The following is a 24,932-nucleotide window of genomic DNA, read 5'->3' as shown; positions in this document are numbered from 1 at the left end:
ACTGTCATACTCTAGAATGTTTGTGTACACTATACAAACAGCAAGGGATAAACAACTCACAATCGTTTAGCATGTTGCTAAGATAATGATTTGATGCACTCATAAGAATAACGATACACAGCACATAATGATAAAATGCATTTAAAATACATTTTAAAAATACATACATTTACATTTTAAATGCATTTTAAAAGGATAGTTAAAGGGATAGTTCACCCAAAAATGAAAGTTATTACATTAATTACTCATCTTCGCTCATGTCATCCCAAACCTGTAAGACCATCATTCAGAACACAAATTAAGATATTTTTGATGAAAACTGAGAGCTTTCTGATCTTGCATAGACAGCAGCATAACTGACACGTTCAAGGAACAGAAAGGTAGTAAGGACATTGTTAAAATAGTCCATGTGACATCTGTGGTTGAACTGTAATGTTATGAAGCTACGAAAATACTTTTTGTGTGCAAAGAAAGCAAAAATAACGCCCTCAACAAAAATAACAGTCTATTCTTGTGAACAAGCGTTGAATACTGACACGGAAGAGAAGAAATTGTTGAATAAAGTCTTTATTTTTGTTTTGTTTTTTGCACACAAAAAGTATTCTCGTAGCTTCAGAAAATTAGGGTTGAACCACTGATGTCGCATGCACTATTTTGACATGTCCTTACTACCTCTTTCAGTTGCATTGCTGTACGGTATATGCATTGTCCGAAAGTTCTTGGTTTTCATTAAAAAAATATTGTGTTCCAAAGATGAAAGTCTTATGGTTTTGGAACGACATGAGGGAATTTTTCTTTTGGGGTGAACTATCCCTTTATGTATTTTTATTGATACTTTTTTGCAATAAAAGATGAATAAGGGGATTTATATTCAACATTTCATTTTGCATTTCTTTTTTCACCAAGCTTGTTGCAGTGCATTCTAAAGTGTTCATTCTTATAAATGTACATGTGATGTTGCCTTGAACAACTTGAACCAGCTGGGAAATCTGCATGGGTGAATTTTTCAACCTCACAGGAAATTCCTGATCACGTAGATCCCTATTCAAATAATTGGATTTCTCTAAAAAAACACAGTGCAGTTGACACAGCTTGATGCTTTAAAACCCTGCCTCTTAGGCAGCTCAATGGGTTTTGGAACACAACACAGTCTTTCTTTCTCTATTTCTCTCTGCCGCACACCACTTCTGTCATTCCCAAGACTGAAACTCTGATACATGCCCATCTCTTTTATGCATCAGTAGGTCGCTATCATCTCCTTTAAATCAGTAAGCAGCCTGCTAGCACAAAGAAAAATATCACCTGCTAGACAACAAAGATACATATTGCGTCATGTCAAGGAAACTGGATTACACCAAGACGGCTGGGAAGATGGCTTGAAGCTAGCAGTACAGACTAATGAATGAAGTCTTATTAAATATGCATAAAATAGACTTTAATCTCCCAAAGGCTTTTATCTTCTCCAGCCCAACAGCATAAATGCACTAATATACATTCCCCTAATTTTAGCACTTTGATTTTGCATAACCTTCAGACTCTCACCGTCGCCCACCAGCTGCAGTAAGGCCAGGTCCAATGGCCGTTTCCAGCGGGAGTTCTTGATCAGGGCGATGCCATAACCAGTCGTGGCGAATACTTTCCCTGAGCCGATGGTCATTACTTTACAGCCTTCATCTTTACGGGCCATGTAGTTTAACACAGCCGCATCATAGATTAATGCATCCAGTTTACTGCAAACACAGGGAAGGAAGAATAGGATTCAGGGGAGACAGAGCGTGAGATGGAGTAGGGTGACAGACAGAAAGAGAGCAGAGAGGAAATTTGTCGTGTGCCCGCATTATATTATCACTTTTGCTAAAAATGGAAAGGAAATGACAGGCTCAGGAAAACTATGGCGTGGGTTAACAACTCATGATAAATAGAGGAAGAGTGTGTGATGTGTACAGGGTTGAGAGAAGAAGTGTGGGAGAAGGGGAAAAAGTGCAAACACATCGTAGAGGAACTCCTGTTTGCCAGAGCAACGTGGGGCTGGGAGGTGTAAGGAAGAGAGTGGAAGAGCAAGAGATGTTAGATAACATGTTGGAAACAAAGTTATTATTGTTGTTATGAAAACTATTACAGAGACAGAAACAGAAACGAAATAAACACAAGTGTTTCCGTTAATTGAAAAACTGCATAAATGAGCCAGCAAAGGAATGAATGCTAAACTGAAAATATAGATTCAAGCAGCAAGTTGTTTAATTACATTTTTTTTTCAAGATATAAAACTTTTTCCAGTTTTTTCAGGACAATTTTAATTTTATAAAAATCTGACATTTTGTTGTTATAGAGTTTTGAGCAAACTGGGCCAAAATAAATTAAATATAAGATAGACATTTTGTTTGTCTTGACTCAAGTATTATATACTACAACATATATTATATAGCTTTAGTGGCAAAAAAGACCTTAGCAATCACTATCACTTGTTCCCTTGAACTATAAATGTGCTTTACAAGCAATGCAAATCAAATCTAAACATAATTATTTAAAAATTTCACTTTATTTTTCATATTATTGCTTAGCTGAAAAAAGTCAAGGAAGTTGGTGATTTTAAATGCTGAAAAACCATGTGATAATTTTCTAAATTACAAAAAGTATGATCTATGCACCATTAAAACTAAAAAGCATAATACAAAACAAAACGAAATTCAAAACTGCATGAGAAACGATATAGGAAGTCAGTGAGAGTAAGAAAGCCAGCACAGACCCAGACTTGAGGTGAGAGATGGCATCCTCCACACTTTTCTGGTTGTATTTGATCATATACTGGTGCATGTCTGGATAGTTACTGCGGATGTTTTTCTCTGTGCTTCCGTTAGGGACTGTTCCAAATTTCAGAGGGGGGTACTGCTCTGTGGGGTGCTGAAACTAAGAGAGGGGAACACAGTTTGAAACAGTGATTGAAATTGATGTTGCATTTGTTTTTTCAAAGTAATTAGAGGACTAACAATAGAGAAAGATGAAAAATACTGTAAGCTTCAACATGAATGACATGGGACGGTGAATGTATGTTAGAAAGAGTCTAGAGCTACTGCAGCTGTCAAAACCAAGTATAATACATCATAAACACAGAACAATATACAAAGCAGCAGTGCTGACATGCACATTGTGTTCATTCTGCTTTTAACAAAAGAGAACAATAGTGAAGCAGATGGGGGAAACTATTTCCATTTAAAAAGGGATTACAAAATGAACACGAGGCACTTAGAAAAAAAGAACCAACAAAAGTTAAATGGCTCTAAGTATCCAGATTTGATGTAGCTTCTTTTCTGAAAATGACACAAACACAATGGAAACACAAATACATTTCATTTGGTGTACAAAAGTACATTCATTTGGCATGACAGCAAAACAGTGATTTTTTTTTACTCCAAATATCCTTCCAGATTCTTCGAGGTCAACACTGAGCGCAAAAGGCAAAGGAACATTTTCATGCTAGAATGCCAAATTACTGATCTCACAGATACATACTTAATTACATATGAAATGCAACATAATAGCATCCAGTACTTCAAAAGACAAATAGTGAGAAAAACGCTACTTCATGCTGTTCATCCACTTAGTAGCCAATTTGGTCTTGAAATTTTTTTTTTTTAAATTTAATTGGTTCACTCAGAGCAGAATCGATTTTAATGTTTCTGTTCATGCATTCCTCTGAATTATTATCGTTCTGAAACCAGTTTGCCTAGAAAAAATACTGGTTATTAAAGCTATTTTTTTCTACTTTTTCTTTGCCTATAATAGTGATTACAGTAATAGCCTAATAATAATAATAATAATAATAATACTGTACAGCATTTTCTACTCAAAAAAAAAAAAAGTGAAAAAAAGAAAGAAAACGAAAACAGGAAGAGATCTGGTATCTTAACCCACTGCACTTATTCACAGCCAATATAGCATCATCCTTTCTAGATTTTGGCCAAATTATAGGCTACTAAACAAAAAAAATCTGTTAACACTTTAAAGACATTAAAGACTGCATTGTTAAAAAAAATGCTTCTCATATTGCGATCTGAGAGGGGGAAAAAAACCCTAAGTCGCGTAGGCTTCAGAAATAATTCACAAATAAGGTGCTAAAATGCCAGTAAAGCAAAATGTTTACAAACATTATAAACACCACATATATGGTTTACCATATAATAGGCTATCTATGATAAACACAGGTATTTGTTCCCTACTCTCCACAACAATTCCAAATCAATCCAAAAACAAATTAATTTAAGGTGAAACTGATGCCTACCCTTGACTGGTACAAATCCACATTTTCCATATTCGCAACGTATCTGTATGTTAAATAATATTTATTATGTATTTGATTTTTTATAATGAACATGCTGCAATGTCTGAAAATACACTTTGTGCGCGTGAAGCGCTGGCGTGATCTGGTCATACCAACGCTGGCTGGTTATACAGACATCAGCAAAACATCATTTAAAACTGTCAAGATTTGCTAAATAAATAAAACAATAAAGCTTTTGCAAAACAAAAGAAAACTATTTTCTGCTGTCCGTTCTCCTTTCCGTGAACTTTAACACAATAAATCTAAAATAAGAAAATCTTTTCTTTGGTTAATCTGTCAATGATTTAAGTGAAATACATTTTGTGTAGGCCAATATAGGCTATTCTTTTTAGGTAAGCATATAGTTTTATACTGTTTTCTCCGTTCACAGAAGCGCTGCAGGTGCATGTGATCTGTCAAATCATTCTTACACTGTCCTCAGATAAGCTCTAATGCATTGCCATTGTGACTTACCTATGATGAATTTACAGCTGTGCGTGAGCATTTCTCACGTCTAATGCGTCAGAGTCACATCTCTATGTCTGAATTCCTGATTGGTTGACAGCAAATTTCAAATATTGAATGAAATGATGAAATAACATTAAGACCTGGTTAATGGCCATTTCAAATTTTCGATTCTGTTCAGAACTATACAATTTGATTTAGTTTCTGTTTCTTTTCCTGTCAAAATTTTGTTCGTTTCATTACTTGAACCGGTTCGGAGCCCTGAATTAAACTACTGTCAATCTCAAATATTTCCAGTCCCAATCTAGTCTCTGTAGTCTTATATATGGAAGAAGTCAAGAATATATTTGATCCCGAAATCCATGTCAGCACAACATCACAAATTATGAAAAATGTATACCGTTTGCCCATCTACACGTACTGATAAACACAAGTTTTCTCTGCATCTACAGAAGCCCTGAAACACCTATTCCCTTACCTTTTTATCACTGAGGCCAGACACCGTGTCAATGTATTCCTCTTGGATCATGAAGGCAGCCAGGTTGGCAGTGTAGCTGGCCAGGAAGATGACAGCAAAGAAAGCCCAGACAAGAACCATGATCTTGCTAGTGGTTCCTTTGGGGTTCTCCACTGGAACGGAGTTATTAAAGACCAGAGCCCAAAGAAGCCAGATTGACTTCCCTATTGTGAACTTAGAACCTCTGGCCTCTGACAGAGAAGAGCAAGTGAAACAGAGAAAGAAAGACTTTTAGCACTGACTTGAATCTTAAAGGCACTTTAAGGCTGGTGCCAGAGGATAAAGAAGAGAGCAGAGGAAGGAGAGGTATACAGAGAACAAGTCTGCAGTCCTTTATTATACATGAGTGTCTGCGAAACTGCCTGCACCACAAATATCAAACCCATGTCCAGGCCGATAAAGAACAGAGGTGAACTCAGCCATTAGGATTCCTGAATAAACTCAGTCACAAGCAACTCTGCACATTTCTGTCCATTCAAATAACACTTGAAACTACCAAAGTTTGACCTTATTAAAAGGTTAAATGCAGGACTAAGAGCAAATTGGACTCACTCTTGCCACTCTGAAGGCTACGGTTGTACCCCACTGGACTGAAAAACTCAAAGATGAAAACCGTCACTGCCACCACAGTCAGGCACATTACAAACATCATCACCCACACAGCAGGGCTGTACGGCTCTGAGAGAGGGCACAGAGAAAGAGGAGAGGACAGAGAGAAATCAGAACCATTAGTATTACTGTTTTTCTGTTTTGTTTGTTTGTTTACTTGGTTTGTACACAACAGAGCAAAAATTAATACCAGGGGTTTGGCAACCATTAGAACTGGAGGTGACCTTTGGAAATGACTAAATTATGTTAAATTAAATTAACTTTTTAACTTAACTATTAATTTAAAATGCCATTATATTTGCCAAAATAATACATTTTTATTTGTTCATGCATTTTCTGGGAACTGAACTCATGATTGTTGCTAGTGACATGCAAAACAAAAAACGAAAACAAATCAAAACACATTTACATGTGGCAGACACCTATATTAAAAACAACTTTAATTGCATTTTAAGGTATATATTTTTATCCGGTCATGCATCCTTGATATTGCCAGTGCTATGCTATTTAAAATAAAATAAAATAAAATAAAATAAAATAAAATAAAATAAAATAAAATAAAATAAAATAAAATAAAATAAAATAAAATAAAATAAAATAAAATAAAATAAAATAAAATAAAATAAAATAAAATAAAATAAAATAAAATAAAATAAAATAAAATAAAATAAAATAAAATAAAATAAAATAAAATAAAATAAAATAAAATAAAATAAAATAAAATAAAATAAAATAAAATAAAATAAAATGTTCAAAGTGCCGTATATATTTTTTTGGGAAATTGGTCCCATGACTTTGACTTTGCTAGTGCTATGCTCAAAACAAAATAAAACAAAACACATTTACAGCTGGCTTACACCTGTATTAAAAAAGCATTTTAAAGTAAAACAAAACAAAACAAAACTTGACATTTGGCAGACACTTCAAAAGACTTTTACTAGCGACTATTCAAAGCGACTTAAATGTAGCTTCAATTAGGGCTGCTCAGTTATGGCAAAAATCATAATAATAATAATGGCACCTTTAACACATTTATTAGTGGGTCATGAACAAAACGTTATATTAGTGATAAAAGTCCTCAAAAATTAATGAAAATAATTTAACTTTCAGTTATACAATAAAAACAAAAAGCAAGGTCAAAAACAATAGAAAAAATGATAAAAATGAAACAAACAGTGCTTTGAGATTTTTATTTTTCAGCTTACAGCATACTACAGCAATTAAATAATCTAATGAAAATTTAACAGCATAATCTTTAAATGTAAGAATTAAACGTGCTCTGTTTCTCATTAAAGTCACAAAAGTCCTTCAGTTAACAGCAGAGAGTGGTTTTCTCTGTCTTTTGTTGTTTGATATGACAAAAGGAATATTACCCGCTGTTGCTTTAAGAGCTGCAAGGATCCAATATACTGTTACACACATACTGTATTTTCATTCTCAACTGTTTACATTCACTTAAGACATAACTGACGAGTGTTTATATGAATAATCACCCAGATACGTTTTTGCGTGTATTTGACTGTTTAAGCATGCAGTTTATGCTGAAAGTTGACTTTACATGTCTGTGCTGCTGCTTCATGTCAGAGCGCATGCAGAGATCATCACAAGTTCTTTTTCACACTTTTAGAAACATTAACAAATCTTATAAACATTCATAAATCAAGCACGTCCCATTTTGCGAAAATCACGTTACATGATTTTACTGATTTGCATGTTAAGTTTGGGCTTTTAAAAGGAGGAGTGCCACACTTACTGGAAAGGGATGGAATGGGGCACATTAATCATTTTGTCTCGATTATTGCATTTTCATAATAGTTGGAAGCCGAAATCAAAATAAAAAATGTATTTCGATTAATTGCACAGCCCTAACTTCAATGTACAGTATTTGTATATGTTCATGCAGTCTCTAGGAATTGAAGTCATGAATTTGATGCAGCTAGTGCCATGCTCTGAAGTAAAATAAAATGTAAAATAAATTATAAATTAAAATAAAATAAATGTACAGAGTTTGTTTGAAAAATGTTGATTTAGTGCTTCTCACTGAAATGTGATAAATAGTTTGTTTTGAAAGGGAACTGTAAGTCTGATTGATGAGCTCTGAAATGATACGCACCAGTACCTGGAAAGTCATACATCATAATCACATGCAGCAGAGACTGATTAAAGTCAAATATGATGAAGCATTACGGCCCGCAAGAGACTCAAACTCACCAAGAAAAGCAGAGGGAGAGACGGTTCCGTTACTGCGAGAGACCATGACGCTGATGCCTGTTTCCACGAAGGGCACAGAGAAGTCCACAACCTCTGACCTCTCCTCGTTGATTGTGAGAGAGCCGATCGCCATGTCTGCCCGCTTGTACACAACCTAGTGAACAGGAGGAAGTGGAAGATTGTATTTTTGCCCTTTTGCCACTTTTATTAGTAGCAGGAAGGTTTTATTTACAGGATTTATAGGGACTCATTTTACAGGAGCATTAGACCTAGTAAAATTATGCTTTGCCCCAGTAAACTTTTACTGATTAATCCTTGTTTAACAAGGGATACAATTACCGTATACCGACCTAAGAAACATGATAGACTACTCAATGGATTTGATCACATCCAAAACATCACAGGCTAGTCGAGGTGTACATTTCCTTAATTTAGATCTTCTAGGGAACCTTAGGTTTGCCCTGAGATCATGTGGCCACTGTAATTTGCACAGAAATGAGAGACTGAAAGGTAGCTAGCTACCAAGCTAAAATATGCTAATGTCTGAATGAGTAGCTATTGCAATCCCTATATTTAATAGGATGGGGAAGAAGCAACAAAGAAGTACAGGAAGAGAGTGGGGCACTGGGACATGACTCGAACCCAGGTCCCCATGAGCGCAACAGGAATGCATTTGTCTGGAACAACTACCCTCTGTGCCACAGCTCTGACATGAAAAATGCTTTATGGATCAAGATTATGATCCATAATGCATGCTCAACCAGAAAACTATATAAAGAAAACTACATGATCAACCATCTTCGAAGTGTTTAAAGTCCACGTAAACCAGAAGTTGCTGCCGATTTTATTTCAGTGTAGCAACGTATTTCCAGCTGAAACGGAATGTTGAATAGAGGGCTTGGTTTTATTTTTGTGCTCCTCCTCTCTGTCTCTTTCATAGCAACCTAATGGTTGGAGAGGTGTGTGTGACGAGTGGGGCGGGGCCGAGGGACATGGGAGCGAGGCCGGTGGAGTGATTGGAGATGAGCTACACCTGTTCGACCCACCGGTCTCGAGGCCCACGGAGGAGATGGAAGGATATAAAACTGGAGCGACGACAATGAAGGACGAGAGAGGACCAGGCCTGGGCGTTATTTTAGGTTTTGGTTTTATTTTGTGCGCACCAGTCGTCCGTGAGGGGCTGGTACGCTGTTTTGTGTTTATTTTTGAATTATTAAATGTTATTTGATTGTCCGCCGGTCCCCGCCTCCTTCTTCCCGACGATTAGGAAGTTTAATTCATTACAGTGTGTTTTAAGGATATTCTGCCCAAGCCGTCAAACTGACGTCATCAGAGAAGGAATGCCATTCCAGAGTGGAAATAAATGTTCAGATGTTGATTAAAGATTACACTGGTTTTGTGTATGTTTATTATATATAATTTAGTTATTTAACAGCAGTCATGCTACTTCAAACTGCAAAAAAAGTTAACTTTTTTATATGTACTGTACACTACCATTCAAAAGTTTGGGTCAGTAATTTTTTTTTCTTTTAAATTAATTATTAATTGTATTAAGCAAGGATGCATTAAATTTATCAAAAGGGAACACAAATTATTTTACATTATTACAAAAAAAATTATATTTCAAATAAATTCCGTTATTTAGAATTTTATAATTATCATAGAACCCTTGGAAAAAAATAGGTTCCACAAAAATATCAAGCAGCTCAGCTGTTTTTAACATTGATAATACATTTATTCACTTATCAGATAATTGTGTTTCTTGAACATAATAAATGTTTCTTGAGAACCAAAATCAGCATATTTCAACATATATTAGCAATGATATCTGACATATGATAATGTGACACTGAAGACAAAACTGTTCTTTTAAATTTTATTTATAAAAAAATAAATAATATTTTGCAATATTTTGCTATACTGCATTTTTTATCAAATAAATGTAGCCTACGTGATTAGAGAAAACAAACTTTTGAAGGCTAGTGTATATTTTTAACCTTTTTTCAGCACAGTATATACAGCATGGCCATTTATAGAGTTATATTAGTTTTTCATACATTTGTGGAATAACATGTTTAAAAAAATAAATTTAAAAAAATAAAGAACTTTTTATGTGACCGAATAATCAGACGAGTAATTAATTATTGTAATAATCACAAGGCCTATATTAAAGTTTAGGAAGCCAAAGGTCTCTCAACATGCTGTGAATAAATGTAGAATGATTGATCGCCAGTATTTAAAAAGTAAACTACAGAATTTATTTAGTTTCCATTTTCCGGATCATAGATAGGGTACAAATATTTGCAGGTTAGAATTATGCAAATAAGAAACTGAACTAATGATCATCTGTAACCTGTAGCTACTTTAATGCCACATAACAGTGCTACATAAAATGTAAAACTGCTGCTAAAACAAAAATGGCCAGAATTGAACACTTTGGTTCTTTGAACTCTACCCCCAGGCCCCTTAAAAAATAAAGGTGCACTTTTTTTACTTGATGTGAAGAAGCACCAGCAATGCCACTGGAAAGAGGCCATGAAACATTAGGGAGAAAAGAGTGGAACGAGCTCAGGAATTGACACGAAGATGAATCAAACTCGTGTTGCCCGCATGAGCACCACGGCTCAATCGCTAGACTACGGCCCTAACAGAATTTCCTCTACACTTTACTGATCAAAGCATTCACTGTGCACCAAACCTAGACAGTCAAAGAACTGGTGATATGGAGGTGAGTCCTCAGCATTTTGCCTGAACACAGGAGCCATATGTGGTGAGTAACAGGTGGCCTATCTGCAAATTCAGAGAACCTCTATCTCTAATTAATATTCAATCCACGTACTGGCTGCATTCCAGTATCCATAATTTGGCCGGGCAGATAGTGTAGTAAGAAGCCTGCAAACATAGACGCTACAGGAGGCAGGTTATCCATCTCGAGACAGTAAACCCCATACAGAGAGAAAGCATGCCTAGGAATACCAAAAAGGAGGGACAACATTAACATCTTTACTTTCCAGTGCAGCTCTTTTCTCACTTTGCATTCTGTTTTATATTCCTGAATGGTGTGAAAAGCTTGTGATGCAGAGGAACGGGATTTATGGTGACGGTGCAGAGTTGAGTCACTGCCTAAAGTCATGCAGGTTACAAGCTTTCCCAAATCTCCTCTGACAGCTTGAACGCTGCATTGATTCCAAAAAGACACGCACCTGCCTGTGTGTGTGTGGGGGAGAAGGGATTGTTTAGGTAGTATAATTTCCAGTGTGCAGCGAGAGCTAGTGCATCCTTGTTGCTATTGAGCCTGCACGTTTTCTTGGTCTGCAGAGACTGTGGAAAGAACATCGATGAAGTTGTTTCCTCGTGAGCGCGCCGCAGCCCCAGTCCTGCTGCAGGCCGGCATGCCGCACAGGGGAAATGTGGACCTGTCGTAGATAGAAGATCAAAGCTGTTCACGCACACACACACACACACTTGCAGCCTGAGAAAATAACCCTAAGCACTGCGCCTACAGGGGCCGTGCTGACAGCTGATTGGCTGAGCATCAAAATATGCAGTGAAGAGACCAAAAGCGAGCGAGAGAGAGGGAAAGGAAAAGACTGAGAAAAAGAAAATGACGTGGTCACAGAAAAAGCGATATGCTGAAAACCGAGGAGCAGTGAGAAGGGAAAAACAATGCATAGGATACCGTGAGAAATAATAAGAGCCGAAGAATGGAAATGAGACGTTGAAAAGAGCTGTCTCCATTCCCTAGCAACTGTCTCGAACAGGCATCACTCCAGGATGTGAGCGCCACAGCAGGGTCTCGCTCTCAAAACAACAACCCTCCTGTCTGCCATTCACAACTCGTTTTTGGCTGGTTTCAGGCCTCTGTCTTGGATACCTCTTTGTATGTGCGTGCGACCCATTAGCCGATTCCCTTGGCGCTGTGTTAAAAGGTTTCAGAGTGTTTCAGTATTCCTGGAGGCTGGCTGATACTGGTGGGAATTTAGTCATCAAACAGGGCAACAAGTGACTTCTCTGTTACATCACGCACTGTACTGGAATTACATGGTCAAACTCTTTACAAAGAGCAGGGGTTTAAAAAAAACAAACAAAAAAAAAACTTTGATATCTTCAGCAAACCCTTAACTTTCATTAAGATCATTAAACAAAATAATTTAATTAAAATAAAACAAAAAAAATCAAGTTTTGGGTCAGTAAGATTTCTTTTTTTGAAGAAGAAATTAACACTTCCATTCAGCAAGGATGCATTAAGATGGTCAAAAATGACAGTAAAGATTTTTACAATGCTATAAAACAATTGGTTTCAAATAAATGCTGTTCTATTGACCTTTCTATTCATCCTGAAAACAATGTGTTAAGCAGCACAGCTGTTTTCAACACTAATAATAAATAAAGAAGGAAGGATCATGTTACACTGAAGACCGGTCGTTAAAAATTTTTGCTTTGCCATCACAGACATAAATCACATTTTAAACTAGAAGTTTTAAAGTTATTTTAAATTGTAATAATATTTCACAAATTTACAGTCTGTTTTTTTAATAATATTATATAGCTATAATTTTTAATAGTTACAAATGAAAAGAAAACCTGCGTATAGGTTTGTGGTAAACAAATATTTCTTCTTGTAACTTTCTTAGGAATATTTCCTGCCTTTTGTGACCTTTACCTTGCTCACTGAGGGTTTAATGGCAGTATGGAGTCTAAAGTTGCTCTGGAACAATATTTATGCTATTTGAAATCTAATTGTACTGGTAGAAAAAAGAATATATAGAAATAAATTTTTTTGTTACTTTCATTTTAAATATAATTAAAATAAATGTTATTATTGCTTATAAATGTTTTTTCAGATATTTTAATATTTTAATCTATTTTGAGTCTTTATGCAAATGAGTCTTTATGCCTGAAAATACAGTATAACTGCTTTTACATTTTAGGGATGGGGTCCCTCTCAAGGAAAGCAAAATTTTTGAAGGTCCTTGGCATGAAAAGGTTTACAAACCCCTGCCTTAGTGTTGAAACCCCTGGGTAAGACTTTGAGTGTCACACATCCACTTCCTTCAATTGAACATGGACATATGTTATAAGCTCACGTTGATTCCTTACTGCAACTTCTTCAAAAACACTGGACCAAGACCTTAACTATCCCATAATCACAGTGTTTGATCATCATGACTACTGATACTAAAGGGATAGCAGCCTTGCCTTTAATCTGTAGTCCTCTCTCCACCTAATGCCTGAATTTACATATGTAAGTGAAGTCTTCTCAGTGATATTGCTGACCTCATCAGCCCAGTGAATAAGGAGAGGCACTGATGGGAACACAACAAGCTCGGCCGGTTTAAATTAGGGGAAAGACACAAAAAGCTTCCCTCACCTCTCCCACCATCCCGTTCCAAACTCCATCAATCTTTTTCCCATGTTTCCCATTGGTCACCAAGTAGAGGTCATAGGTGAAGCCGACAATTTTGGCCAGTCGCTTAAGGATGTCAATGCAGAATCCCTTGCAGCACTGTTTCATGGGTGCCACCCCTTCCTGAATTGTACTGTAATCAGAGAGAAAGTGCTTAGTTATGTGTCATTGCGTGTGCCAATAAAATCAATATAATATAATATAATATAATATAATATAATATAATATAATATAATATAATATAATATAATATAATATAATATAATATAATATAATATAATATAATATAATATAATATAATAATTAAAAAAGAACTTTTTGTTTTAATTTGTAATAATATTTTACTATATATTTTAAAATGTGAGTGTTACACACACACACACACACACACACACACACACACACACACAGTATACACCTGAAGACAGAAAACAAGAGAAATAGTGTTACCAAAAGGACTGAGAGTTACAGAGGGAATGTGAAATAAACAAATACACAAGAATGGGAAAGTCAAGTTTTTTCGGGAGTATACTGTCTTGGTACATTTTCTGTGATATAGCTAAAATTATATAATTAGATGAAACACAGGCATCCATATTTCTGGTGTGGAAGCAGCGAAGCAGTATCTGCAGAGAAACGTGTACAGGTAAGAGCTCAAGCAGATTGACAAGCAACATGATGGCTAAGTATGAACAGAGATCACCACAAGGCAAAGCCAAAATGAGAGGGGAAGCGAGAAAAAAAGAGAGAGGAAACGAGTGATCGATTGCAAAGCGAAGGCAGGTGAGTATAGCCCCTGGAACTTCATAGTGATATGCTGGGGAGGAAAAAAGATACACAGAGATAAAGACTTAATTGAAAGAATGTGACAAATGACCGGAGGAAGCTGATCAAAGCTTCCGAAAGGAACTCTTTGGAGGAAGAAAAAACAGGACATGCTTGCAACCTCAAATTACGATTTCTGCTGTAAGTACTTCATTGGTATGCCATAGATTGCTTTTCAATTAACAAATCAAATTTAAGCAATGCTTGCAAAACACTCTGTAGAAAACAATATCAAAATAAAGTGATGTCATAATATATTTGAATAACTATAAGGGTTGATGGTCAAAATGTTGGTTTAATAATAATAGTATTTAAGTTGTGATAAAATAAAATCAATTGAAATAAATGTCTTGTAATAAATGCTGCCAGTAATAAAAAATAAAATAAATAATAATAAAAAAATGCTTCCAAAACACTAAAAATTTAATTGAAATGATTTAATTCGGCACCAAATGTAAAATAATTTATGACATTATTCTTTTGACCAAAAAATTAGTTTAAAGTATTGAATATAAAGATTTTAGTGTTGGCGTCTGAGGGTGTGCATTACTAATATAAATTTGACTGCAATAGATGCATAACTGCATTTCTCCTCTAACACCTGTATTTGATCTCTGACAGAAGTAGTGTTGTCAAAAGTGCCGACCGCAATACCATTCGTTACTGAAATAAAAAAATGGGTCCCTTACCATCAGCGGATCCCTAATATATCTGCACATAGACTGATCCGCTGATAGACGTGGCTTTCCAACAGTCTTGTGTGATTCTGTGTGTGCGCTCTGTGAAGAGTATGAAGCGATGAGCATTGAAGCCAATCACAGACGTTGAGCATGTGAAAACAATGACCAATCAGCGCTGTTTAATAATCTGCTCAACAGTGCTCAAATCTTAGTTGAAAATGGATGTTTTTTTAAATGGTATCGAATGGTATTGCGGCTGATACTTTTGACAACACTAGCCAAAAGATTTAGCAAAATGTGGAATGACACTGCAAAGGCTGTCTCACTGAAAGGTCATAGACCAGTGAAGGGAAGAAAATCTAGTTCCTAACCTCAAACATACAACTTTCTAATTTAACTTTGGTTTCTTGGGATCCACTGGAACAATTTTACAACAATGTTCCTTTTCCCCCATAAAGAAAAGCCTTGATAAAAGGCAGACGAGGTGGTCAGATCAGTACTAACCTGGCATTAAGAGGCCGTCTGCATGGCACAGAGTCTCTAATGCAGGTTCCAGAGGCAGGGTCTGCAAGCTCCACGATAACGAAGGGCCGCTCCTCCAGGGTCACAACCCTCAGGTGCTGAGCATCATCGGGCGGCTGCAGGAATGGACCATATCGAGACCAAGCAGGGTACCTCAGACGTAACACCCCATTCTCCCACCATCCTACCTAAGACCACACATACAGTACATGGTCGAGGGTCAGAGGTCATCTGTGTCTTTGCAGTTGCAGAAATGTGGCTAATAAATGGATATATCAATTTAATAGGCTGTGCTTATAATGACCGTGACAAAAGCTGTTTAAACATGACTACTTCTCATTATGAATCCAATTCATAAATCAATAATACATGGAAGTCAAAGGTCTTTTTAGCAACTTTAGCTATTTAAAACGGTTTATTCTAATAGAGTCATTGAGGCTGGATTACAGACAGGAATGGCTTTCTTTTCTCAGGTTAAGCCTGTAAAGTGAGGAAGGATAGTGCAAAATGAAAGACTATCTCCTCTATGTTCCTCTGTGAGCTTATAGCTGAGGGCTCTCTAAAAACAGTCCTGTGCCCTTTTTATTCATTGGGGAAAGAGTGGATTTTTCTTTACAGAAAAAAAAGACCGATTTTTAGCTAAGTGACGGGCCACAGAGGAAAAGGTTACGAGCCTGAGAAAAAACAGCAGAAGTGGAAAATGTGTCAAGATAGGCTATGACAGTACAACTGAGCTCATAATCCATATACAGAAGATAAAGTCCCGCAGAACTGTAGGAATCAGAGTACTTCACAGAAAATATACCAAAACAAAAAGCATGCTTTTTGCATGCATGTTATTTACAATTAAGCATTGTTTCCATGTATTATTATTAATAGTAATAAAACTATGATTAATGACATGTATATTATACTTTGTATAAAAGCTTAAAGTGAAATTCAGCCAAGTATGGTGACCCATACTCAGAATTCACACTCTGCATTTAACCCATCACACACACACAGAGCAGTGAACACACACACACACTGTGAACGCACACCCGGAGCAGTGGGCAGCCATTTATGCTGCAGCGCCCGGGGAGCAGTTGGGGGTTCGATGCCTTGCTCAAGGGCACCTAAGTCATGTTATTGAAGGTGGAGTGAGAACTGTACATGCACTCCCCCCACCTACAATTCCTGCCGGCCCGAGGCTCAAACTCACAACCTTTCGATTGCAAGTCCGACTCTCTAACCGTTAGGCCACGACTTCTTAATAATCATAATATTAATATAAATACGTTTTTATACAAATTATAATCTGCATGTTTTAATATCAGTGTTGTCAAAATCAGCCGGTTAATGCAGGCGATTTATTTTTTAGGCGTTAAAAATATTTAATGCCATTAACATAGTGGAGAAGCTAGGGTTGGTCACCCCACTCATAACTGCTGCTTCTGTCTCTTTTTTTTCTTATCAAGAATTGCATTTATTTAACATCTTTACAACCACATCTACATGAGATTTCACCTCAGCACCAGCCGTCCAACAAGCTTCAGCAGAACAACAGTGAACTGCGAGTCAGAAGAGATGTTGTCTGGTGTATACTGTATGTTAGTAAAACTAATTTTTCTGTCCTGTCAGCTGTTATACTGTACTGTACTTGTAGCAGGTGATCTTTAATTGCATGCACAAAAATGGCGCATGCTGTAGCCTGTATCATTTCATATTAAAGCATGAATAAAATTACAAGCATGCGTGTCAAATCTGCATCACATTTTGGCAGCGGCAGCTCTTAAAGTCATAGCAGCCAAATAACCTAATAACCTAGCTGCTGTAATGTCTGTTATTTAAAGAACAAAAGAAAAGAAAAAGAGGAAACCAATAACTTTTGTAGCTTTAAAGATACATTTATATTTAATTTACTTGATGAAGTGCACAGGTAAATATGACTTTTATTATAATGGGTTTATGTAAACATTGATTTAAGATTACTTAATTAGAAGTTTTTTAAAGTCTTAAATGTTAAAATTGATGGCTCTCCAAATTTTACTGTAATGTTGAATGGTAAATATTAGGAAAAACAATTCCCTAGAGACATCAGTAGTTTTGGTATCAGTGATACTCACCTTACACTTCACCAAATATAAAAAAAATACTGTCTTTATGTTGTTTATACATTAATTTGAGGATTGAATGTGAAATTATTGCAATATAAAAATATATTTAAAAAATGTAATTTTATGTGGGATTAATCGCGATTCATTTAAAAAAAAAAGTGTGATAAACTGGTTATTTTTTAATTGATTGACAGCACTAATTCATATTAATTAATACAAATTTAATTTAATATTTAATCTTTTTATTTTAATAGTGCTACTATTAGTAGAAATGAAGAAGAAGAAAAAAAAAAGAAAATGAGAAGGAGAAAGTGGAGAAGAATTACAATAATACATTTTCTTATTCATCTTAAACACAAAATGCAGTTGTGCTTCACAGGTCAGAGAAAAGTTGATGTAAAACTAATTTGGAATTTTATCCAAAGTAAAAACACAAACGAGAAATGCTATAACACAAGAAATGTATCATAAGGAGAGACAACAATAAAAGAAGAGCTGTGATACAAAGCATCAGTTCAGTTTCATATTTCACCTAAAAATGAAAAATTCTGTCATTATTTACTTACCCTCACGTCATTCCATTCCTGTATGCTATTATTATTTCCATAAACCACAAAAGAAGAATTATCTGAGTCTTCAGAGAGATCTTTTCATATGACAGATCACAGTGACCAAGGTTTGTCAAGCTCCGAAATGGCTAAAAAGCAATACAAAAGCACCATAAAAGTAAACTAAAATTTAAATCTAATTTTCTCATAAACAAATAGAATGAGGTCATGACATCAGATATCTAAGGCAAAACATCAAACCAGCAGAAAGGTCATGTGCATCTACTTAAAAAATTATTTGGACAATATGAAGATTCAATCATCAAAAAATAACTTCCAGTTTTGGAACAACATGAGGGAGAATAAATAAATGACAGAATTTTTCAATTTTCAGAACAATTCCTATAGGACACAACAACCTCTCAGCAGTTTGTAAGCAGCACACACTTCACATATTACTGTCTTATACCAATGCCAACACTCAAAGTTTGCTAGCAGCACTGAGCCGTAGGACTCTCCCCTACACACCAGCAGAGTGGCAGCTATCAGCACCAAAGCAACCCTCGAGAGCCATTCAGATACAGCAAAAGATCTTAAAAAATGTTACATTACTCAGTGGTACAGAGAATAAATATACCTCTCATAAGCTGTGTATGTGCACGCATATGACTCTGAGATATCAGTCAGCGGCTGGCAGCTAAAAGACTTTGCATATTAGCACAGGATCAGGGAAGAGGCATCTAATTGAAAGGAATCGAGCAGGAAATGGCAACAGTCAGCATCTAGATTCCTGCAAGCACTTGTCTCATTGGGCTAGTTATTCCACTTCTAAAATGTTCAGTAACTGAGGCTGTGGTATTACAAAGGCTCGGAAATCGAACACATCCGGGGTGGATCACTGGAAATAACAAAAAGCAGATTCTGTGACATCGGCTCACCTGGTCCCTGTCTCGTTCTCTGTTCATCAATCTGTCTGCTTGGCTCAGTTTGACTGTCCATTTGTCAGCTTTCTTTCTCTCTTCCACCTTAAATTTCTATTCACACCGAAGGTGATAACCGTAATGATAATTTTAAAATAATAGGGGCGTCCACATCACAACTATAAGGATAACAACATAGAAACAATATTGTTGGAAACACTTTTAGAACTTTTTTCTAGCTAATAAATGATAAACATATTGACAATGAGGCATACTGTCCACTCAATCTTCATGCTTTAAAGAACATTAAAGGGGTCATATGATGCTTTTTTAAAGATCATTATTTTGTATATTTGGTGTAACAGAATATGTTGACATGCTTTAATGTTCAAAAAACATGATTTTTCAAATACTGTATATTATTGTAGGTCCTCTATGCTCCATCACTCTCAAACCCATTGTCCCTCCTTCTGACAAGCTGCTCTGATTGGCCAACTGACCCAGTGCATTGTGTTTGGCCGGACACCGCAAACACTCATCAGAAATGTAACATCCCTTTCCATAATCGCAAGTTTCTTTTTTCAAAATAAATGAAAAGACAGGTAATAATGTCCTTAGTTTTACCATCAGTTCAAGCTCGAAAGGGGAACAGAATCGCGTGACAGACACAGTGATAATGCTCGTATGCGTTTGCAGTATACAGGCCATGGACGGTTAAGACAGCTGACTCCACTGTATGACCGTCTCTCACTCTTCTCTCTCACAGATGCGCTAGCACACACACACTCACACATATAGAGTTTTGTTGCCAAAACTCTGTATTTAAACATTCAATAGCAAATACTTAAACTAATAACAAAACATACTTACAGTAGCTGATTCAGAAGCGCCAGATTGTTGTAGCAAAGTCAGAATAACCTCCTCTCCTAGGTTCACAAAATGGAGATTCATAAAATGCGTTGCTGTTCTGTTCTGTAATCTGAAAGATTCCTAAATGGATCGACTTATGGAAAACCAAATAAAAATGCTTTTGCTTTGAACATTTCAAACATTTGGGCAGCATTAAGCAAATATTTCCACATAGTGATGTAGACATGGGGCGTGTTTGAGCCATTTTAGGGGGGCGAGTCTTAACTTTGAAAATTAATATCTTTTTGCATTTGAGATTTGTGTTTTGCACTTTAATATATTTTAAAGTAACAAAATAAAACAAAGCAAAGAACAAGTATCTTATTTATTATAAAATGTAGCATTACATCACTTTGTTGGCCACGACAAACAGTTATTCTGCCATTGCACAAGTCCTTGTGGAGACTGAAAGAATGCCATCTATGGCTGTTCTGTTGTCATCTCTTTTTTGTAGTTTTAAATAAATGATCTGTTCTTTGATATTTATTTGCCGCCGTCATTGCTGATGCTTCTCCGACAACCTGCTTCTTCTTCAGCTTTTGCAGTGGTTTGCAGGTTACACAAGCAACATGCCCGTGGTTTGCATGTGTACTGCACGTCGATGTGGACAACAACACAGAAAAAACCGATGCACATCCTATGGCATTCCGACGCAGAAGTATACATCTTATACACCTTACATCTGTCTCTAAATCCCACTGAGAGAAAATGTGGGAAAACGCCTCTCTCACAAATGCATCAGTTGCTTTTCATCCTATTCCTTTCCCTTTCCATTACATATCTTCCCTCCACTTGTTTCACTCACAATGGTCAATAGTATAATGCTCTACATGAATGCAAGTGATATTTACAGTCATGTTTGGTATCATATCAGTCTCGGGCGAGTGGTACAATGGCCTCAATCTTACAAAAGTAGACTAAAAGATAATACAGATCCAAAGAGTTAAGAGATATTTTGATTACTGTAGACAGAGGGTGTGTCATTCAATGTATATTACCATCTGTCCCAAAAGATGTTAATTCGGCTTAATCAATACAAATTCTAATTGTTATTTCCTGTCTCCATTTCGGGGGATGTTTTGTCTTGGGCTGAGTACTTAAGGCCAGGACACACCAAGCCGACTTCAAAGAACTAGCGGCGGCGAAAGCCAACAGTGTTGTCGCCTTGCGTCGGACCAAAAAGCTGCGCTGCAACTCACCAAACAGACTACAGCCAACCGCAAACTAACATGTGCATTCTGTGCATGCTTAAGAGGAACTAGCTATTCATATCAGCAGCTATTAGTAGTATATATTCGTAATTCAAAAGGAGAAACCAAAACAAAGATATATGAGATAAATGCAGATATATGAAATATGAACAAAGCAGCACTTGCTTACCATTTTGATCTCAGTAACGTTAATAACTGGAATCATTTTAAGCTGCTCATGCTGTTATCATGCTGTCATCACTTTTGCTTTAATTCTCTGACTCATTTGCTAAACTGAACATCCAATCAGAGCTCTAACTCTCGCTGATGGCCCCATCGTCCCTGACGCCGATTCAACAAAGTGCCGCCAATGTGAGCCCGATGAGAGCCAACAAGTGGAACACACCAAAACTAGCCCAACCATCGCTCGCCATCAGCCGGACAAGGGCATATGGCCGACCGTCGGCTTGGTGTGTCCCGGGCTTTAAGGACATCTTGCAAAAAGATAGGGCGATTCTGTAGCCAGAAAGCCTGTTGTGTGGTGTGTGTCTCTACACTCCACACTATGTATTTTCTAAGGTCATGTATGCATCTTCTACTCTTAGATTTATCTTAGTTTTTATTGATATGATTTGATATCTTTGAATTGGCTATGTAATTGACATAATACATATTTACCTGACTGATAATAAATTGTTACATTTGATTTTATTCTGTTTTTATTTTGTTGTATCATTGTTACCGCATTTCCTGCATCAAGTTAGTAATGGAGTTAAATTCAGTTGATATGGAGCATAGGGCAGACCAACTGCATCTTCAGAGATACGGCTAACACTTGGTATTAGTTCAAGTGTACTTAGATTGTAAGGGCTTATAGGGAATTTCCATTTAGGTCACCTGGATGTTGTTCGACCAACCTAAATAGGGTTAGCCTAACCTCTGTTTATTGTAATATTATTCTAGTGTGCATGGCGAAGCCATGGCATGACCATACCAAAGCTTCTATCAGGGAAAGTAATGCTGGTCAGCTTATATCTATAGTTGTGGTCCTGACCTCTGACTAGAAATAACGTTGCTTTATTCAAGTGTGCACAAATCTATGGGGGCTAATTAAAAGTACTTTTTGAATGAGCACACATAGGAGTAGCCATCTAAAGTATTAGCCAATTACCTCTGTCTAATAACCAAGACTGACAAGAATGATAAGGGTCGAAGCAATATCTTTGAGCGACATGAGCACCCGAATGAACGAGTACAATAATATTGATAGAATAACTAGAATAATCAGATGTCTAGATAAATTATTTTATAAATGATCAAGAATAATTGACATTCGAGGTCATAATAAAATGGAGCCGGATTAGATAATAAAATGGAGATTTGAATTAACCCTAAATTTAATAACTTTGCACGCTGAAATGACTGAACACACCTGGAATTTCTTCTCTTCCATGTCATTGGATGCGTGTTTACGGCTTGTAAATAATGTGCAGTGTATCCAGGTTCTTCATCAGAACGCTGGCTTCTGCATCACATATGTATCATGGTGCTTTCATGAATGCGCCACGGAGACTGACACAGAAGAGAAAAAAAGTTATTTTTGTTTTCTTTGAGCACAAAAAGTATATTCGTAGCTTCATATAATTACGGATTAACCACTGATGTCACATGGCCTATTTTAACAATGTGCTTACTACCTTTCTGGACCTTAAACATGTCAGTTCCATTACTGCCTATGCAAGGTCAGAAAGATCTTGGATTTCATCAAAAATATATTCATTTGTGTTCCAAAGATGAATGAAGGTCTTACGAGTTTGGAACAACATGAGGGTGAGTAATTAATGACAACATTTTTGGGTGAGCAATTTTTTTTTTTTAAGTTTGGTCACATTATCCATTGCCTCTATTCTCCGGTAGTGATGCACTGAATGAGGCACATCTGACAAAGAAGTAACTTTCAAACCAAGCCGCCTCCTGTTAATTTAATCTGCTTGACCAACTTGAATCAGTGGGGAAATCTTTTGCCCTTATGCAAAATACCCAATCACATGGATTCCTATTGAAATGCCCCCAAAAATGTTCTGAATGTAACTGCACCTTTATTATGGATTGGTGTGTATGCTAATATACAGGTACCTGTAGTTATCTTTATAGTAATCGTTCTTGGTGTGAACAGGTCTTCACAGTCTGTTAACCCAAGATCCATCCACGGGAAGAGAAGGGAACAGGAAGGGAATGTTGAGTTTGCTGGCTTGTGTCTGCATCTGACAGACAGCGTCACCACATAATCCGGCACGGAAAGAAATCCAGCCACACATCTCAACAGATGACACTGTCTTGTATGAAGGATGTCTGAACAGCTTAATAAAATATGCATGGCATGTCACAAAGTAGCACAGCCAGGCAAGGTAGGACTGTTTATGATTCGAGTGGCTTTTTTCAGCTGCTTGAGGGATAGAAATGCTAATGATGCACAGTGTTTAGTGTCATGTCCTTATAATACTCTTTAATGTGTTTGAACGTGCTGTTGGGTTTCTCCCTCTCTCTTCTCTGATCCCCCCACCCCTCCCCCACCGAGTCTTTCCTACTCTCTTCCACCTCCAAAATGTAGTTCTCAGGGCCGATCCATGTCAGCGGCAGCCAGATGTCTTAACTCTTTTCGACGTCGGAATGTGGGCTGACAAAACCACAGAAATAGGAGTATGAGAGCATGTGTGGAGAACCAGAGATCCTGCGGTGCATAACAAAGAGCCGGAGTAGCAGAGATCTGGGCCCAAGCTGAGGGGGCAGAGCCTCACGCAGGCAGAGGTAGAGCAGGGGCCTGATCAAACACAGTCTCCCCCGGGAACAGATAATACTTTCACAGGGTGAAACACAAACATGCTGCCATGACACCCCCGTCCCTGTGAACGTCCCTGTGAGAGGAGGATAAAACGAGCCACTTTTACCACACTGCGATCCTTACAAATCCACTAGCAGATTTACACGGCATAAACACACATGCACACATCCTGACAGGTACAAAGAGGGTTTGGAGAAATGTGCTTGGCATTTCATTTATTAAACGTCTCCCCACCGATACGTATCGATTTATGAGAACAGCACGGACAAATGGGATCAAAAGCACTGTAGCAGTTAGTTTGTTAAAATGCTATAAATGCTGCATGTGGAAGGCGTCACATGAAGTTTCTTGTGCACAACGACTTCTAGAAGTTGAGTCATCCATGTCCATTGTCTATTCCGTGTTAGAACGCATTTACGACAACCAGAGACAAAATGGAGCAAAGACAAAGACGGCGAGCGTCGTGTTTTCATAAAGCGCCCTCCTAAAACAACTGGAAATTGAAAACCTCCTATAGTCAGTGTGGAAGCCTTTTAAATGTACATTATGGCGCCCCATTAAATATTTTATGTGAATGACAAAGACTCTGTGACTTTGATGTACAAAAGCATCCAGATGTCTCTAACAGCACTTTTCTCCATATCTGCAAATGAGACGCAGGCGCCAAAGCCAGAACCAGCACCATGCAACCCTTAACAGACTGTTGCACCGTTTGATGGGTTTTTAGGAGTTATTCCATGCACAGATTTAAAAAACAACAAAATACCACTGTCTTTTATAGAGTGTGCCATTACAGAAAACTAAAACTTCTCTCAAGATTTACTCATGTCATTTCAAACCTGTAGTTTTTAAACTTTTTCATTTACAGAAACT

General features: G+C 36.9%; 1 protein-coding gene across 2 annotated transcripts in view; it reads right to left on the bottom strand.

The window, feature by feature from the left end:
- LOC132158248 (glutamate receptor ionotropic, NMDA 2D) overlaps positions 1–24,932 on the bottom strand; it is a 79,276-nt gene that overhangs the window by 10,180 nt on the left and 44,164 nt on the right. For both annotated transcript variants that reach the window (XR_009437676.1, XM_059567579.1), the window contains exons 7-13: positions 15,537–15,742; positions 13,492–13,660; positions 8,121–8,274; positions 5,853–5,978; positions 5,262–5,491; positions 2,747–2,907; positions 1,543–1,730 (exon numbers count right to left, since the gene is read on the bottom strand). Coding sequence is in view for 1 of the 2 variants with exons in the window: in XM_059567579.1 (XP_059423562.1) it covers positions 1,543–1,730; positions 2,747–2,907; positions 5,262–5,491; positions 5,853–5,978; positions 8,121–8,274; positions 13,492–13,660; positions 15,537–15,742 (1,234 nt within the window). In the remaining variant the exon portion in view is untranslated. The remainder of the gene's footprint in view (positions 1–1,542; positions 1,731–2,746; positions 2,908–5,261; positions 5,492–5,852; positions 5,979–8,120; positions 8,275–13,491; positions 13,661–15,536; positions 15,743–24,932) is intronic.

This window comes from Carassius carassius, chromosome 15 (genome assembly GCF_963082965.1).
Source record: "Carassius carassius chromosome 15, fCarCar2.1, whole genome shotgun sequence".
NCBI classification, from domain to species: Eukaryota; Metazoa; Chordata; class Actinopteri; order Cypriniformes; family Cyprinidae; genus Carassius; species Carassius carassius.
The sequence above is the reverse complement of the archived record's forward strand: the minus strand, read 5'-3'. Positions and strand labels throughout refer to the sequence as shown.